Consider the following 17227-nt stretch of genomic DNA (forward strand, 5'->3'; position numbering starts at 1 on the left):
AACCCAGAAGTTGAAGTCGAAGTTGTTGGCCTTGGTCCTTCCTGATCTATATTTGAAGAGGCTGAACACTCTTCTGGTCAGAGCTATAAAATAAATAAGAAAGACACAATACTCTCTAAACAACACCTTTATCCAACCCTCACGAACGACAAATTGAAACGGCGAAACGCTCCCAATAATGTCCGCCGCCCGACTTCGACAACGGCTTGGTCATCGGTTTCAAATCAAACGACGGAATCAGCTGATGAGCTGATCTTACCGACAAAATAAAGTGAGCTTTTACTGACGTCATAACTATATTTTTATCTTTCTTTAAAACATATAACTAGTTGAGAGCTAATAAGTCATCATGATCGAGTCATAAACAAAAAAAAAAACTGAAATGTAGATTTTAAAAATGGAAACAACAAAGGAGTAAAATTAATTTTTACACGTCATTTACAAAGAATGAAACTCAAAATCAAATCAGCCAATCAGAGGAAAGCATTCCACACTGTTGTTTTTCTTGTATTACTGTCCCTCATCTTTGGCACAAAAAGCAGCAGCTAAATTATAGATTAATAAAATTATTTTGTGGAAATTATAGATGTGGAAGATATCCTGGTATTCTTATAGCAGGCGTCTCACGCTATTTTGATTTGAGACTTACTGTTTATTGATGTACTGTGCACACCTGTGGTGGAACTATAGGAAGGCAACTATTAATCATTGAGCTATCACAACCGGTCCTTACTACAATTGTGACGCTGTTGATACAAATATGTAACTCTTATACGGCCTTGGCACGGATCACCTAACGGATCGGCAACTCTCCCCGCTTCCCATTGTTATCGGTGTACCCGTGGAGCGGGCTGCCATCTAGCGGCGCGGATATCTTCACTAAGGAGGGGAGCCGGCCGCCCGCCGCAACCAGTGTTAAAAGGCACGGGGAAACGGGTGTGAACGCAACACCCGTCCGTCGTTTCCATCCTCAGGATGTTCAGATCAAGTTCAAATCCTTCTTCTCCACGCAGCTACTCTCGATCCGGGCTGGACAGGCAACTTTATCTCATGCGGGCTGCTCCCTTGAAGCGCACCACTGCTCTCAAGGGAGCACACCCGGAGCCGGGTGCAGAGAGTGCTTGGGGGGGGGGGGGGCTGGTCGGCCTGTCCATTCGGACGGGCTCAGCCCCGGTGACTCTCTAGGGTGCCTGTCCAGACCAATGTTTCCCCTAATTCCTATAATCCTTCCAGCTGTGCAATGGTCTCAATGGACCGAAAGGGCCTAACCCAACAAAACAAAAACAAAGGTTGTGAACGGATTAAATTACAGAGTCTCTCTAACAGCTGGAATGTTACCATAGCATGAAAATGTTAACATACTCTATTCCCTAATCAGCTGGAGCATGCATAATGATCCAAATGTTTCTAGTTATGCTTCAGTTGTTTGAGCAAAAGAAACACGTCCTCGCAACTTTAACGTCGTTTTTGGCCGTGCACGAAGACCTTTCCTCATCCGTCTGCCCATAGTACGAGTTCATCCCCTGTTCCTATCTAGACGGTCACCGGCTACCAGTTGGAGTAGATAACATCGGAGCAAATCCAACGAGCTGGCCATTAACGTGACTATAGGTGGATCTCGGCCCCTGTTATACGATACGACTCTCCCCGCCGCTACAAGGTATCGAAACTTAGCCGGTTTCCATAAAGACGTTAGTAACATTGTGAAGTTTGCTTACGTTTCCATAGGAACGGAGGCACCCATACCTGATGATGTGAGGTACTGGGTAGCAGCGTGCCGCTAAACAGTGACTATAGCTTTGGCCCTGAGGCTGGTTTAGCCACGTGTTACATCTCAAGATATCTGTGGCTAAGAGCCAGGTCAGGTCATTTTGCACCCTATATGTATATTGCCTCATACTCAATACTCAATACTCTCTCTATCTCTATATATAATAATATATAATACTAATAATAAGTCAATAAGAAAAAAATGAAAGTCGTCTCATTTGGTCTGGGCGGGTCATTCTTAACACCCTCAAACATCGGGTTACATGTAAACAGTGACATGAAAACGGTCACCACTTCACCAGCAGATTTTTTACTATAACTTTTGATAGAGACGTGCTAGAGCGGTGAAAACACGTCAGATGTGTTCAGCTGCAGCATGCATGCAGCATGACCTTTTCCGGTCAGGTCATGACCTCGACCTGACGTAAAATTTTCAAAATGACCTTTCAAGGTCAATCTATAGTTCATTCGACGCGTCTCGACGAGAGGAACACGATGCTAGCAAAAGTAATGTCGTGGCTCGTTTGAGGCAAAAGTTATTACCGAAAAAACGTTTTTCGTAAATACGGCTATTTTTGGAGTTTTTGCCCTCTGGAGGCTAAACCGTTGACCTGAGGTCAAATCTAAAATAAAACTCAGAAAGACCTGTGAAAGAGCTATCGAATGCGCTTTTCCGCGGCGCTGTAGTTCTATTGGTTCCCAAGTTATGCGTCGGGTGTTTCGAAAGTTGTTGAAATAAACAAAATTTGCCTTTAATGACCTCTAGTGACCTGATCTTTGACCTGACCTAAAAATGACCTTAGTATTTCCGCCATTATTTTTTACGCTTTTTGGAATGTCGCTTACCCCGTGTGGCTACGTGGCCCAGAAGCCGAGTTTGGGGGGGGGGCGGTGGTTTCATACACCCTCGGCCCGGCGCGGTTGGTACCGTGTACCGGCCGGGCGTGGATTTATACTTTATGCAAGTATATTTGTGAAAGTTACAGGTTTAATTTAATCGTCAGATGAATATTTATCAAAAATATACTCATGAAATATATGTAAGAGATGACAACGATCGGAAAATTACCAATTTCGCGATGGGCGCTAGGTCGCCCACGTAGGTATGAAAACAACGATTTTCATGACAAAGGATACAATCTCAAATACTTAACCTGTCTTTAACGATTCTTGCCATTCTCATTTATACCATAGATATCTTCTGAGCTAGCTGAGAAACCACGTTCCGCAGAAAAATCTCTTAATTAGCTCCGACACGACGCCCTCAACACGCACGAGGCCGGCCGCGTCCTTAGTGAAGATAGTTCACCTAAATGCCCACCAGGTAGCAGGGGATACAGGTCAGTCCCACGCACAAGGGGGAAAAGCTCAAATTATTGAGCGCTCAAAATATTGAGCGTGTGACGTCAGAGGCTCCCATAGGCGTAATGCTGAGGGCTCAAAAAATTGAGCCGTTTCAGGAACACGTTTTGCAAAAGCAACTCGCAACACCTAGGGAGAAATGGCAACACCCTAGGAGAATCACTAATGATGCAAAACAGATTAGTCTTTCATATTTTTCACTGCTCAAGCTTCAATGATTGGGGGAACACCAATTTATAGGTCGAAATCTTACGGCATACCAGGATGACCTAAAAACAGGCCAATATTTATGTCGAAATAAAAGTTATTTTTTGTCCATTCACGTTTTTTACTAGGGTTCTGTTGGAAAGAGCATTTTTCATACTACCCAAAATGATTGCGACTCAATTTCACATTACCCATATCGGAGAATATTTTTCATTTGGCGGCGCCGTTTGTTTATTTCGTCGCGACGTCTCCGGTCGAGTGGTTGTCGTCGTCCTCGTGTTGAAGGTAAGTTTTTATCGTTTTAGTTATATTTAGATGTTAAAAGGTACACTGAAAAGTTTGAATATGCTGTGATTTTAAATTTGGAAACACGTAAACGTCAATCAATTCACGTTTTCCTCGATTTGCGTGCAGATAAGTAACTGTCGACGAAAGTGGCGCCATCCGATATGATGTTTTGAAGGAAGGAGACACAACATATTTACGTGAAAATTTTTGTTTTTTAGTGGTCTAAGTGCTTCAAAGAGGCTGTGAATGTTTTCTTCACACAATTTTTCATTAGGTATGATGAGGTAAAAGGTAGTTTCAGTCTTAACTTTCATATAATTGACATTAAAACATATGATAGTCCACTCCTATCAGTGATTGAGTACCTTGATATTTGGCATTTCTTATTAATTTGAATGTATTCTCTATCCATATGTCCTGATAGTAAGTGACAATACTCAGCCAATATGTTTCCATAGTTTTCACATTCATTTTCCAGTCCTTTACATAACATCAATTTATAATCAACAAAACTCAACTCCTTCGTTACTTCACAACACTGACAGCATGACAGACTGACAGTCAACTATTGTGTGTGTGAATGCTGAAACAGGATAGCCACTTTGCTGACTGGCTCATATGAAATAAGATAAAAATGATCCTTTATATCATTTTCATCTGGAGGATCGAAGTCAACGGAAAAGGAAGGCCACTTTTAAGCCTGAAGGTCTAGGCCGCCAGACGCCAGTCGGCAGTCACCACCAAATTTATAATATATTTATTCATTATTATACTTTGAGACCCTTAGGTCACTGGATCTGCATCACATTTTCAGTTTCAATATAGTAAAGGTTTTTTATTTGTATGATGTGAAATATTTTCCTGAATCAGAATTTAATTATCCCTAGGTACCTGGTACAGGTTTTGGATTTAATGCTCATTGTTGGTGTGCAGTCAGGATTTTTTGACAGGTCCAGATAGGGAATCCTGAGCAATTTTATAGTAAAGTGGTCTCCTTATAATCACCACGCATTTTATCAAAAGTTTTTGCAGAACTCATTCAATGAATAATTTTATCAATGTTGCACCCATTTCTTAGACGACCTAGGCTGCATCTTTTTTTAGTTCCTGTTGTATGACATATTTTCCATTTTGTTCCACTGCATAAAGAAAAAAATCGTTTGAGATCACCAAACAGCTTTTCTTTTTCTGGCAGGTCTGCACAACCAAGCGGTCGCTGGCGAGGACGTCGGCCGTCCTTGTGGGTAAGGTCATCTGCTCAGCCTTTGTGGAGATCAGCAAGACGTCACCAAGATGAAGACTTCGCTGGAGCAGAAGCCGCTGACCCGTGTCCGATCGGGCAGGTCATGCTCGACGGCACGAGCCACAACTTGAACGACTAGGTGACATCAACAACATGGTGGAGCAGGTGAATGAGTTTGGCGACGTGTTGTGCGACTGCAAGAAGGGTTGTCTGCGTGTTCTGGCCGGCGGAGCGGCGACGCTGCGCAGTCTGTGCTGGCGGTGAGCAGCAGGCTGGCCGTGGTGACCGCGCGCGCCCACATGCGCCGACAACCTGTGCGGCTTCGACGGCCCCGGGACAGCCCGATGCCGCCCACTATGCGACGCCGACCGCGCACTGTCCGCACGGCCACGTGGAGGTGTGCCCGCGCTTTTTGCCCGCACGCCGCTACCTCGCAGATGGTCTGCAACCACGCCGTCGCCGCCTGTAGCCCGGTAACAAAACGGCTGTCTGAAAATGCCGCGTGTTCTTTGTGATGTTGCTACTGTGATGGTTGCTACTGCTGGTCTGAGACTCGATGTTTCCATTCGTCCTTTACATGTTAAGGATTTGATAATGATTAGCTTAGTCCGAGCTTAGGTCGTTTATATCATTTGTTATATGGCATATTTTGGATCAGAGCAGTACGACACTGCCTCCTGCTTTTGTGATGTATGCTGGCAAGACGCAGGTTCCGGTCGCAGGTCACCCGGTTCCAATGTGGTCGGGCTGGCATGCGATAATGTGATGTTGTTTTGCTCGTCTCTGTGTTCCACACTTGATGATGTTTGTGAATCTAACCCACATTGTATAGTATTTTTGTTTGTTTGCGGCCGATAGCCTTGTAAGTTGTAACCGTGGCAATACAGTTTTTCCTGCTATAATTCTCCAATATTCAAGCGTGGGTGGATATCTTTTTGTATTCACGTATTCCCTTCTTCCAGTACAGTCAGAGAATATCAATACAGTATTCATACGGATTATTCAAGCCCTGTATAATTATTTGAGGTGTGCCGAATCCGAAAGGCGACCGATAAAACTACTAGCGGAAAATGTGACATGATGCCATGGGTTTGTGAAAAGTTTAGGTACCACGTAGCATTCAACTTACTGCATTTCTGTTTCAACTCAGTTTAACGTATTTCAACGACCATAACATCAAAAATGGCAGCCAGTACGGGCTTCACCTGTCACGGAGAACGCTCAAAAAATTGAGTGTAGATGCTGGCTGGCACTCAATTTTTTGAGCGCCAGCTGACTGTCGTCTGTCGTGGCGCTCAATTTATTGAGTATCGCGGTCCCGAACGACAAGTGGCGCTCAAAAAGTTGAGCGTCTTTAGGGCATTTTCTTTCCAAAAACACCGATATGAATTATCACGGCGAGTGTTCGAGAAGAAACCTTGTTGCTCTCTCTTGCCATTGATACCTTATTTGGATACGATATTTGCCGTAGTGTGACGCTAACGGCATTGTAAAATACCATCGTTTCGCCTATTCCTTCATAACGGGGCCCGCTCAATTTTTTGAGCGCTCAATTTTTTGAGCTTTTCCCCCTTGTGCGTGGGACTGAGGTCGCGGGGGGAGTTGCCGATCCGTTATGTGATCCGTGGCCTTGGTAACTGTAACAGCAAATATTTTAGGTTTAGGCACTGGGTTTAAGTTAGGTCAGGTTTGTTTGTTTTTTCTTTTAGTTGCGAGACATATGAGTATCATTTTTGGATTCAGGATGTCAATTAATGTAAAAATATGAAAAATGTATCAACAAAATCTGCTTAGGACAATATTGACATTTTGATTTACCCGCACAACCTTCATAAACGACTTATCAAATAAATTGTGTGCCCTTTCACACCCCAATTGTGCGCATTTGATGACCATTTCTTGGAATAATATAGGTGTCCCTTAACACCCCACATTGGGGTGCTAAGGGACAGCGATGAAAAATAATAAAAAAATGTGCAGGCATATATTTTTAAAACTCTAATGTGGCAGGCATATAAAGCACCAAATTCCACAAAGTGCTCACACTTTGATGAGTATCTCCAACCCTTCTTGAGTTATATAACAAAACACCTCAAAACTGTCCCTTAACACCCGTTTTACGGCACTACAACAATGAAAATTAGGGGTTTGAAGAGTTCATTTTACCATTTTACACAAATCCTACTTGTTTAGTACATGATTCATGATACAAAACTAACATACAGTGTGATTTTCCCAAAACAGCTTTTACGTGATAGACAGTGGCTCTGTCTTTTTCCCATTCATAAGGCCAAAGTGAAAATTTCTTAGTTTTGTGGTAACTTTCTTTGCCATTGCATACCTACCTCATTTTTCTACCTATTTAAAGAAAAATCTCACTGTCATGGGCTTTTTTCAACCAAAACAATACATTTGAAGTCGAAAGTGTACCCAACTGAATAAAAAATTGATGCAATGCCCATATTTGGTCATGGCTCTCCCACCAGAATCAAATTATTGATGCCTCCATATTTTGATTCCAGAAGTCTAGTCTGCCCAACTGATCTTCCAGATGTGTAAGATGCATACATTTTGGACCCGAGGCTGCGGCCAGATATTGACCCCAGGAATTGATTGCGACCCTTATTTTGGCGATTAGACGAACCCTTGAGGCACTTTTGACGTGCCCCTTCCTTTATGGGAGGATTAAGATGCACATCTGGACGCAGCAGGACGTCTACTAATTGCCTTACCTGACCTTACTCGACCAGCCTGGTCTAAATCCTTGTCTAAATCCATGAAGACATCATCAGTGGTCGAAACTAACATGAATTCGTGATCAGCACCCCCCCCCCCCCAAACATAATAGCTTCACTTTACGAGGTTCTAGCAGGTCCCAATTTTCCCAGCTTTTGGTCAGTGACCTGTCCTGGAAGGTCAACCAATGATATATGACCTTAAAATTGGGTATGATCAGCTTCCTCTCGTCACGGACAGCGCGCTTATCTTTTTCCCCGATGCTTTAATTCGATCTGGGACCGAACGGCAGGGAGGGGGGGGGGGGTCCAAACGCCCCCCCCCCCCCGCCCGGTACACGTTAGACGCTGGAAAACGCCACATACAGGCGAAGGTTAAATCATCAGCATCAATATCATCACCCCTATATTTGCAGTGTATCCAGTTTCCACACCACTGCGGGACCATGTCTCTGTACGACGACATCGACTCTGGTCAGAAGTCGGACCGCGTGCCCGGCTGGGGTAGCTCCAACATGAAGCTGCTGCAGTCGCAGCTGAAGCTGCGGAAGGCGGCCGTCAGCCAGCCGCGCCGCGACCTCAGCAGGCGAGGTAACGTACTGGCGCCCGTGATCGACCTCAAGGGCACGAGGCGCGAGGACGAGGACTCGCCGGCGGCGGCGGCGGCGGCCACGGCCGTGCTCACCATGCCCGGCGTGAGTGGACGGGACGCTGGGGGAGGGGAAAACGCCGGTGATAGGGGATGACGTTTCAGCTGTCGGGTTTATCATATGGCGAAAATAACGATGCTGATCGTTAAGTCGTGAAGAAATTTCAGCAAGTGTTTATTTTTTCCATCCAGTTTTTGAATTTTGACTATTTCCTTCTTGACGATGAGATAACTCCTGATAATTGTTTCTTTTTCAGCTGAACCAGAGAGGCTACCGGGGCCCGGCACAATTCATCTCGTTCGGGCCCGACCAAGACGCCAAAAACGAGTACGACCCTCTCAAACCAAACGACTACGAAAAGGTCGTTAAAGGTGAGTCCAGGACATACAACTCTTGTTGACAAATGCCAAAACACCTTAACAATCCACTTTGCACAAATGCCGATTCCTTCAACTCAACGTACATGTCAAATTCTAAATCTTGTTCAACTGAATACATGAAGCCTTGTGTTACGGATCAGGATCGAATAATAACTTTTTCAGTTGCTGTGTTACACAACCTGGTTTAATTACCCACATTTTTTTCGTAACCACTCTTGGTTTGTTTTTCCCCGCCCTTCCTGTGCACCGCTTTGTGCGTATCCGAGTGTAAATTCATAAACCCTTTCTAATCAGCGGCGCGCCGTAAAAAGGAGGAGGAGAAGGAACGAGAGCGTCGCGAGCGCGAGATGGCGGGTCCGGTGACGAGTCTGGTCAGCAGCTACAGCGACGACGAGGCAGAGACCGCCGCAGAAGAGGAGCGGAAGAGGAAGAGTGAGTGGCGGGGGGGGACGGGGAGAGGGACCGGAGCCTGCTGCGGACCGGGACGAGGCGAGGAAGGGCCGGTACCAGCAGGGTACCCCCAGATCATGTCAAGAATCGCAGCATGTCATCATGTGCGTCTTCTTGTCTTGTCAGAATATCATCTTGTCCGAATATCATGTCAATAAAAGTAAGTGGGTAAGATTTCTTTCTGTCTGATACTGAGTGAGAAACCCCATCTGCCCTGTATCTCGCTTGTTCAACGTTTTTCGGCACTCTACCTAGGCCACATTCAGCACATCCACCTGGTTAGGTATGACTGTGTGACACTCTCCGTCTCCACCCCTGACCGTCGCCGCCCCGGCAGGCGCGCTGGGAGCGGCCATCGCGCCGCCGTCGGCCCTCCAGGAGCGCTCCTCCTCCCCGCCATCGTTCGGTCTGGGCGCGCCACGGCCCAGCGGTTCCGGCGCAGGGGGCAGCATCGCCGCTCAGATCATGGCCAAATATGGGTACAAGGTGCGTACGTGTGCGGGAAGTTGGGAGCTAACTAGTGCACGCTGGATAGAACAAAGTGTGTTGTTTGAAATGTGTGTCACATCCTTGTGAAAAGCATGAATTTAATGGTTAACATTGAATGACCTAATATGTGGCACGTATATTTGGTCATGCCGGATGATGCATTGTGAGTTGTGACGTTTGAAGGGCAAAAAGTGCTTCCCGCTCATTTTGCGTTTATCACTATTCTGTTCTGCCTGCCAAACATATACATTATACAGGTTTGCCATCGCCCCTCCTGTCCCGTCTGTATCTGACCATTGCTCGTTCCGGCGGCCGGCAGGAGGGTCAGGGACTCGGTAAGGCCGGCCAGGGCATCTCCCGGGCGCTGGCTGTCGAGAAGACCTCCAAACGCGGTGGCCGCATCATCCATGAGCGCGAGCTATTGACGGCCGGCTCTCCCGGTCCGTCGGGCACCAACACCCCGCCCCAGGGCGGCGGCAGCGACCTGATGCCGCCGCCGCCGCCGCCGCCCCCGCCCGCGCAGCCCACCATGGCCGAGATACTGCGCAACCCCACCAAAATTGTGATGCTCCGGGTGAGTCATGGAGCCGGGGAAAGCGACGGGAGAGGTGTGGTCATTAAAGACACGATGCTATAAGGTTTGAGTTGCGATTCTTGCAATAGAACAATCGTTACATTTTGCGGTCACGTAAATGCGTGTTGGATGGTACGGATATCGCTCCCTGTTGTTTCAATTCAGCTATTTTTCCGGCTGTCTTCTCTGGCTATGTGAGGTATCCCTATCTCTGATTGACCTCTGACTCTCCGGACAGAACATGGTTGGTCCCGGGGAGGCTGGTTGATGAGCTGGAAGGCGAGCAGAAGTGTGCAGAAGTGTAGACCCTCTGTGTGTCGGCCCTCTGACTCCCCTCCCCTCCCCACAGAACATGGTGGGCGCCGGCGAGGTATCTGTAGCACGGCTCTGCCTGTCACTGACCCCCCCCCCCCCCCCCCCACAGAATATGGTGGGCGCCTGCGAAGTATCTGTAGCACGGCTCTCTGCCTGCCACTGACCCTCCCCCCTCCCGCCTCCCCAGAGAACATGGTGGGCGACGGACGAGGTATCTGTAGCACGGCTCTCTGCCTGCCACTGACCCTCCCCTCCCCCCCACAGAACGTGGTGGGCGCCGGCGAGGTATCTGTAGCACGGCTCTCTGCCTGTCACTGTGACCCTCCCCTCCCCCACAGAACATGGTGAGCGCCGGCGAGGTATCTGTAGCACGGCTCTCTGCCTGTCACTGACCCCCACAGAATATGGTGGGCGCCGGCGAGGTATCTGTAGCACGGCTCTCTGCCTGTCACTGACCCCCCCCCCCCCTCCCACAGAACATGGTGGGCGCCGGGGAAGTGGACGATGAGCTGGAGGGCGAGGTGAAGGAGGAATGCAGCACCAAGTACGGCGAGGTGGTCAAGGTCACCATCCTAGAAGTGTCCGGCGCCTCCGACAACGAGGCCGTCCGCATCTTCGTCGAGTTCAAGCGGATCGAAAACTCCATCAAAGGTGGGCACGGGTAGAGACTGGGGATGGGGCGGGGTCGGTGCCGAGGGGGAGAGTTGGCACACTGAAGAGTGGCGGGACATGATTTCCGACAGGACGCGATGTCACCGTTGTCACGAGAAGGGGAAGAAGTCATTTTTGTGGGTTTCTTGTCGCATTGTGCAACCTTACCTTATCTCAACCTTTTAATATCCTTTCGTTCTCGTCAGCATATCGTTCAATCGTTCCCACTTTGTTCACCTTCAACCCCTTTCTGTAAGTAATTTTGCTCCCTCCCCCGCCGCAGCGCTGGTCGACCTGAACGGCCGGTTCTTCGGCGGACGCCAGGTGAAGGCGCGATTCTACAAACAGGACCTGTATGACGACCTGGAGCTGAACGAGCATGTACCGTGACGCCGCGCAGTGTCAGCTGTGTCACCCCTGTGGGAGTGTCAGTGTCAGTGTCATCCCGGCGCGGTTCACATCATCACCCCCTGGCCGATCCCTGTCGGTTTGTGTAATGCTGCCGCCGCCCGGCGCGGCTGGGATCCGTCACGGAGCCGCGCGGTACATTGTTGTGTAATATTATGGACGACTCGCTGGTCTGCATTTGGGGGTTATTGAGGATGGTGATGAATTGATGCAGACGGGACCCGAGTGCGATTAGCACTGAACACAACATTCGACTTCAACTTGACACGATTGGCATTTTGCAAATTGTGTCATCGATTTGCAAAATTTGTATTTAGCCAATCGTGAGTTACTGATAAACATGGATACTTTCGCTATCCAGTAAACGTTCCTGAAATAACAGCGAAAAATTGCAAAGTGTATTTTACCGGCTTTTGTTGAGAAAAATTACCTAGTCGTCAACCATACACTACATTTTAACTAGCTAGTTTTAGTCGTCTAAAGTAAGCTACCTTTTTCTGTTACAAATGTTGTGCAATTGGCACAGTTTAAGAACAGCCAACACAAAAACAAATTTGTTGCTACGATAGAAAACATTACCGTAAGTTCAGTGTACCAGCAGATCTAGATCGTCAACAAATGCATACCTTTCACTCCAATATCAGATACAGCGAGAAAGCGAACACCTGTGGTTGAGCCTGAAGTAAGCACAGACCTCTGCAGCTAATAGCCCCAATACTTGGCAAGCAACACAAAACTCACATCAAGCTTATCTTCCGGAGAAGTTAATGACAACAATAACACAGGACAGTATGCAACAGCGCTGAAAGCTCATCACCAAATTTTAACAAGAACCTGTCCAAATAAACCCTGATTAAACATCTCGCACCGTGTTAGAGCGTGCACGTCAAACCAAGTTGCAGAGACAACGGGACAGAGCGATGGTCAAACTACTACGGGCGGTGCGGGACTGCGAACAACTGGCAAGTCACAAGCCTTTTGAGACAATCCAGAGGCGCCGCGGACGAGGGGCCCGCGGCGGAGCGAGGCCATCCGGGGTCAGGTCAGGCGGGGGCGGGGCGGCCGAGTGTGGAGCCGCTCAGCTACACACCGCCAGCAGGCCGAGACGGGGCCCGGCGCGCTGCCGGCCGTCCCCCCTGCACCACAGCGGTCCGCCCACGGCCGTGGTCAGGTTGGCCAGCTCCCAGGGCGGGAGCGAGGTGGTGACGGCCGTATGGACAAGGTCAGAGGAGGAGGAGGAGGGTGGTAGCGTGTCGGCAGCGTTGGTCAGGACCGGCAGTCGCCGCGGGGTCAGCACCGACAGCCGAGAATGGATCGAGTCGCCAGGATCGTCCGGATCGGACGCCGGGCTCCGCAGGTTCCTCCAGGTATCGTTCATCGTCTCCTCCAGCCATCTGTCGGTGGCGGTCGGCACTTCAGACTGCAGCTCCGGCCGCTGGGTGTCGTCCATGTCTTCGCCACTGAGCCTCTCGGTGACATTCGGTCGGTCGGCTGTACCATCACCAAGTCCTTCAGAATCTCCGGCGAGGGGGTTCAGGGCGGCCAGGATGAGCAGGCCGGAGGAGGCGGCGGCAGCACACAGCTGGTCCAGGAGAGCGGACGGCGGCGGCAGCGGGGACCCGGCGGGTGCGGCGGCGGCCGGCGGGCGGGCCACGAATACAGCCCGGTGGGGTACCGGCGCCGGCGGCGGGGCGTGGAACACCAGCAGTACGGAGCTCATCAGGGTCATCACCGAGGCCAGGTAGGCCACCGAGCAGACGGCCACCACCTGCCGGGACGGCGCACGGGCGGGGGTCAGGGCGGGCAGCAGACAGCGGTCCTATTTATGTCTTTAAAGCCACCTGGCCGCACGCACTGGAAATTTGTGACCTGACCAGAGATTTACAAAAACCGTTGAAAAATGACACATGAATATACGTAATCCCTATCATTTCGATATTTTCTTTTAAAAACAGAATCACTTCGTCGAAATCAACTGTGAACCGTTCGCAAAACAATCACGAGAGCTTCAACCCGTATCCCCTCAGCCCACCTGGAGCGGCTCCTACCTTGATCAGGGCGTCTTTGAGCAGCTGTACGGTGGCTGCCAGGTCGGCGGCGCTGCCGATCGACAGCAGGTCAGAGTAGGTGAGCCATCCGCCGCGCTGCGAGGACTCTGCCAGCGCGGCGCCCGCCTCCACACGGCCCAGCATCTCGGTGAACGTGTCCGGCGGCACGTACAGCTCCCAGCCCTGCGGCGGCGGCCGGCAGAACGCAAAGTCAGAAGTGCGCAGTGGAGATGGGCAACAACGGTTCGAGACAGGTAAGAAGCGGGAAGACGACGGACACCGGAGTGACAAATAATCTGCAACGCTCTGCATTCCAATTGATGCGAATGAATATGTAGGTATGGAAAATAATTTCAAGTGAACCCAATAAAATGATGAATGCATTACGGCCACCTATCCTCTGCCCGGCTGAGAAACTAGTCATCTGAAATTCCCCGCCGTCGGTCGAGGCTACTTACCATGGCGTTCAGGAAGTCGATCTCGGCTGCGTTGAGTTCGTCGACAGTCATCTCCGCGGAGGCGGCCCACTCATCATTGAACACCTGCTCCTGCTCACCGTCGTCGTACAGCATCTTACTGGCGGCCAGCTGTCGCGGGAGAGAGGGTAGTTACAAGTTAGAATCGGATATATCTTACTGAATAAATTTTACCGAATGCTATGACAGCAGTTAGCACTTGTGAATCGAAAATCGAACCGCTAGTAAGGACCCACGGGTAAAGCCCATTCTTCCAAATGCTATTGATGACTCACGACAGTGTAACACAAACAAGGCATTTAGGATGTGCGACGGGTGTGCATAGCTCACCGTGGATTTGACAAACAAGTGGTTGTGTTGGCTGTTGGGTGTGTATACTGTATAGTGTACAGTGTACACTGTATATAACAACTCACCGTGGACGTGACAAACAGGTGTTTGGGGTGTGTCCGCCTCAGGTAGTCGGGCCGCAGGTCGGCCAGCCGCTCCAGGTACACGAGCGCCATCACGACGGCCGCCGGCGAGATACAAGCCTGGTGCGTGATGCTCGTCACGTCCCGCATGGCCAGCGAGCGCAGCTGGCGGCCCGGCCGGCCCGAAAACTCGCGACTGGCCGCCGCTGCGGGGAGACGAGAGCGGTTACGTCAGCGCCGAGTCCGTTTTACTCAGCAGAGCGCAGCTGGGGGCCAAAACTCATGCTTTGTTGCTGTAGTGGGGATGGGAAGGGACTTTGAACAGTTTACACGCATTGAATTATATAATATGCATGCAGGTAGTTGAGGAAAATTAACTTGATTTAAATTATCACAAAGCAACAGTCAGTGGCACTCACCCATGAGGGGAAGGCTGCCAGCTTCATCAGTGGCACGTCCACCAAAGTAGAGACTGCGCTTGAGTCTCCTGGACAGAGCTCGGTGGCACAGAAATTCCTGCAAATACACCTAGGTGTCAACATGTGAAAATGGCAGAGTTGAAAAAGCACACTTTGAAACACTCATCCAAGCAAGTAAACATAGTCGGGTTACAGATCAATTGATGTGCTGCTGAATAATGCCTCTTTAGAACCAATCATCCTCATCATAAACATGCTGGTTGCCATAATGCCATGGCTGGCAGGTTGAAATGCTGACCATGTTTGATGGATGCCCAAAATATTGGCATACACTGGTTAAAGACTGGGTTTCAAGGAGTGGAGTCAGAGGTAGGGAATTTAAGCTAGGATCTGGGGAGCAGTCTGCCAGTTTTTCTACAATCATTGTTGGGGTGTGGGAGTGGGATAAGAGATGTGGGAGATGAAGGTTGAGGGGCCAGGGATACTGTTGTGAGATGGATGATTCTTCAAACTTCAAAGACAAATACTTTATGTACTGTTAAAAAATTGAGAACAACATTTCATCATTATCGTACAGGGCAGGTGAATATATCAAAATGTGAGACAAAAACGTCTAGTTTAATAGGTACCTACCCACTCCACATTTAGTTACTTGTAATCTAGACAATTTGCATAATACATTTAATTACAGCCAATATGCACCTTGAACATTGTGTAAGAATATCATCATGAAACAATCTGGTCAAGTGTTCCAACGACATCTCAATCCTCAATATTGATATTCACAAGCAAGGGGGAGAGCCTGCACTGCCCTGGGCCCTGCTTCACCGGTGATAGCAGCACGCTACTATCAAATTGTGCGAGCTGACGTAATGTGATGATGTCACACTAATGACATTTCGTGTAATCCTTAAGCTTTTTCATAGCTACGTTTGGAGGCAGAGTTGCTGTCTCGTTGAATGCGTTTGATACGTTTGCACGGCCGTGAAGATGTTAGCAGCAATATCTGATGACATCACACAGATTGACGACGGCATGGTTTGTTGATGTTTCCATGGAAACCCAATTTGACACGTGTAATAGCAGCATGCTGCTATCACCGGTGAAACAGGACCCTGAACATGAAGATTAGGTTGAAAAGTGAACCTAATTCAACCAACACCAATAAAAAATAAGCCCAGAACACAGTCTCCACATTCAAAAGATGTGCTAAAGCATGAGCATGATTTCATATTGAAATTGAGGTATTCATGAATCATACAACTCAGTAGCGGCGGAACACCTTCAATGAATTAAGGGGGGGGCACTGCCGACTTTTGGTCCCATTCTTTCCATGCAACGCCCATAGGGCTAATGTTAAAATGCCAAAATCAAAGGGGGGCACGGTGCCCTGGCGCCCTCCCCGTTCCGCCGCCTATGATACAACTCACAAGCACTTAGCCTGAGACTGGCCACTGGGTTCATCACCAGCCAAGCAATTGCATACACACTACACAGCTTACCTCTCGCCTTGAGGGCTTTGAAGCCCCAAGTGCCATTATTTATGTCTTCCTCTGTAGTATCTTCAATTCTAACGCGAAATTTTAACAGTAACTGATTAGCCCAAAAGCAGAAATATGCTAAAGTTATGCAACCTTCACGAGATTCCCAGTTCCCACACTGACACTACACATGCTACGCCCTTTTGTGCAAGAGAAGTGAAAGTTGTGTTCGAAGAATATCATGGTGATTTTATTTGTTAAAGGGACCCTCCCACCTTCAAAAAAGTTAATGAATTGGCATGAAAGTGATGTCGCTCGGTTCAGAAAGAGCAAAAACGAATATCTACCAAATTTCATCGAAAAATATTCACCGGTTTTCAAGATATTAGACTTTTACTTTTGTTTACTTTTTGGGATCTCCGCTGTTCCTAGCGACTTTATTTGAAAGTGCGGCATTTGTTGCGCGCAAAGCAGCATATACCACCGCGTGCTACAAAACGTTTTAGTCAAACATTTAACGGACGTTCGAAAGCCTGATGACGTAATCAGATTCCCGTAATGGTTAAGAGATAGGGACCACGCTGGTCCCACCCTGCAAGTAAAGGGAAGAAATTTCTTGAACATCATAAAGCTGCGGGGGTTGCGACCAGGATAAATGGTGGTTTCTGAGCCTGGCCGCAAACTTGGCTATCTCAACTCAAAACTAATGTTAAGGTGGGAGGGTCCCTTTAAAGTAAAATTTAACTTTTTCCTTTTTTTATACATAAAATATAAAAAAGAATAATTTATCACATTTGTGACGAAAATGCTTTGAAAACATTACAAAATAATAGTAAAATGAGAAAAAATACAGGAGAAACATGACGCC

General features: G+C 48.4%; 2 protein-coding genes across 8 annotated transcripts; one reads left to right on the forward strand and one right to left on the reverse strand.

The window, feature by feature from the left end:
- The first annotated feature begins 507 nt into the window (after nt 1–507).
- On the forward strand, nt 508–11691 carry LOC122363430 (splicing factor 45-like). 7 transcript variants are annotated; one of them, XM_043332695.1, is made up of 8 exons: nt 508–603; nt 8022–8300; nt 8512–8626; nt 8930–9067; nt 9423–9571; nt 9894–10148; nt 10940–11114; nt 11398–11691. In XM_043332695.1, exons 2-8 carry the CDS (start codon nt 8052–8054, stop codon nt 11502–11504), a joined length of 1188 nt encoding a protein of 395 aa, XP_043188630.1. In that variant the 5' UTR covers nt 508–603; nt 8022–8051; the 3' UTR covers nt 11505–11691. The 7 variants fall into 7 exon arrangements, with proteins under 7 accessions (XP_043188630.1, XP_043188628.1, XP_043188624.1 ...); XM_043332693.1 differs by lacking the exon at nt 508–603 and adding an exon at nt 6179–6213; XM_043332689.1 differs by lacking the exon at nt 508–603 and adding an exon at nt 6362–6552.
- A 214-nt stretch (nt 11692–11905) lies between these two features.
- LOC122363429 (protein CNPPD1-like) lies at nt 11906–17154 on the reverse strand. Its single transcript, XM_043332688.1, has 7 exons — nt 17094–17154; nt 16381–16622; nt 14879–14975; nt 14463–14665; nt 14029–14157; nt 13571–13753; nt 11906–13290 (listed from the first exon to the last, which is right to left on the reverse strand). Exons 2-7 carry the CDS (start codon nt 16414–16416, stop codon nt 12601–12603), a joined length of 1338 nt encoding a protein of 445 aa, XP_043188623.1. The 5' UTR covers nt 16417–16622; nt 17094–17154; the 3' UTR covers nt 11906–12600.
- Between the last annotated feature and the right edge of the window lie 73 nt (nt 17155–17227).

The sequence above is a fragment of the Amphibalanus amphitrite genome, unplaced genomic scaffold (genome assembly GCF_019059575.1).
Source record: "Amphibalanus amphitrite isolate SeventyFive unplaced genomic scaffold, NRLGWU_Aamphi_draft 000620F_arrow, whole genome shotgun sequence".
Taxonomy (NCBI): domain Eukaryota; kingdom Metazoa; phylum Arthropoda; class Thecostraca; order Balanomorpha; family Balanidae; genus Amphibalanus; species Amphibalanus amphitrite.

Bases quoted from the DNA above. Each gene is read 5' to 3' on its own strand.
- LOC122363430 (XM_043332695.1), top strand. From the start codon at position 8,052: ATGTCTCTGTACGACGACATCGACTCTGGTCAGAAGTCGGACCGCGTG. The intron at 9,068-9,422 runs GTGAGTGGCGGG...CCGCCCCGGCAG, and splicing joins AGAGGAGCGGAAGAGGAAGA to GCGCGCTGGGAGCGGCCATC. The intron at 10,149-10,939 runs GTGAGTCATGGA...CCCCTCCCACAG, and splicing joins CCAAAATTGTGATGCTCCGG to AACATGGTGGGCGCCGGGGA.
- LOC122363429 (XM_043332688.1), bottom strand. From the start codon at position 16,416: ATGGCACTTGGGGCTTCAAAGCCCTCAAGGCGAGAG. The intron at 14,666-14,878 runs GTGAGTGCCACT...GTCTCCCCGCAG, and splicing joins TGGCAGCCTTCCCCTCATGG to CGGCGGCCAGTCGCGAGTTT. The intron at 13,291-13,570 runs GTAGGAGCCGCT...CCGTCCCGGCAG, and splicing joins TCAAAGACGCCCTGATCAAG to GTGGTGGCCGTCTGCTCGGT.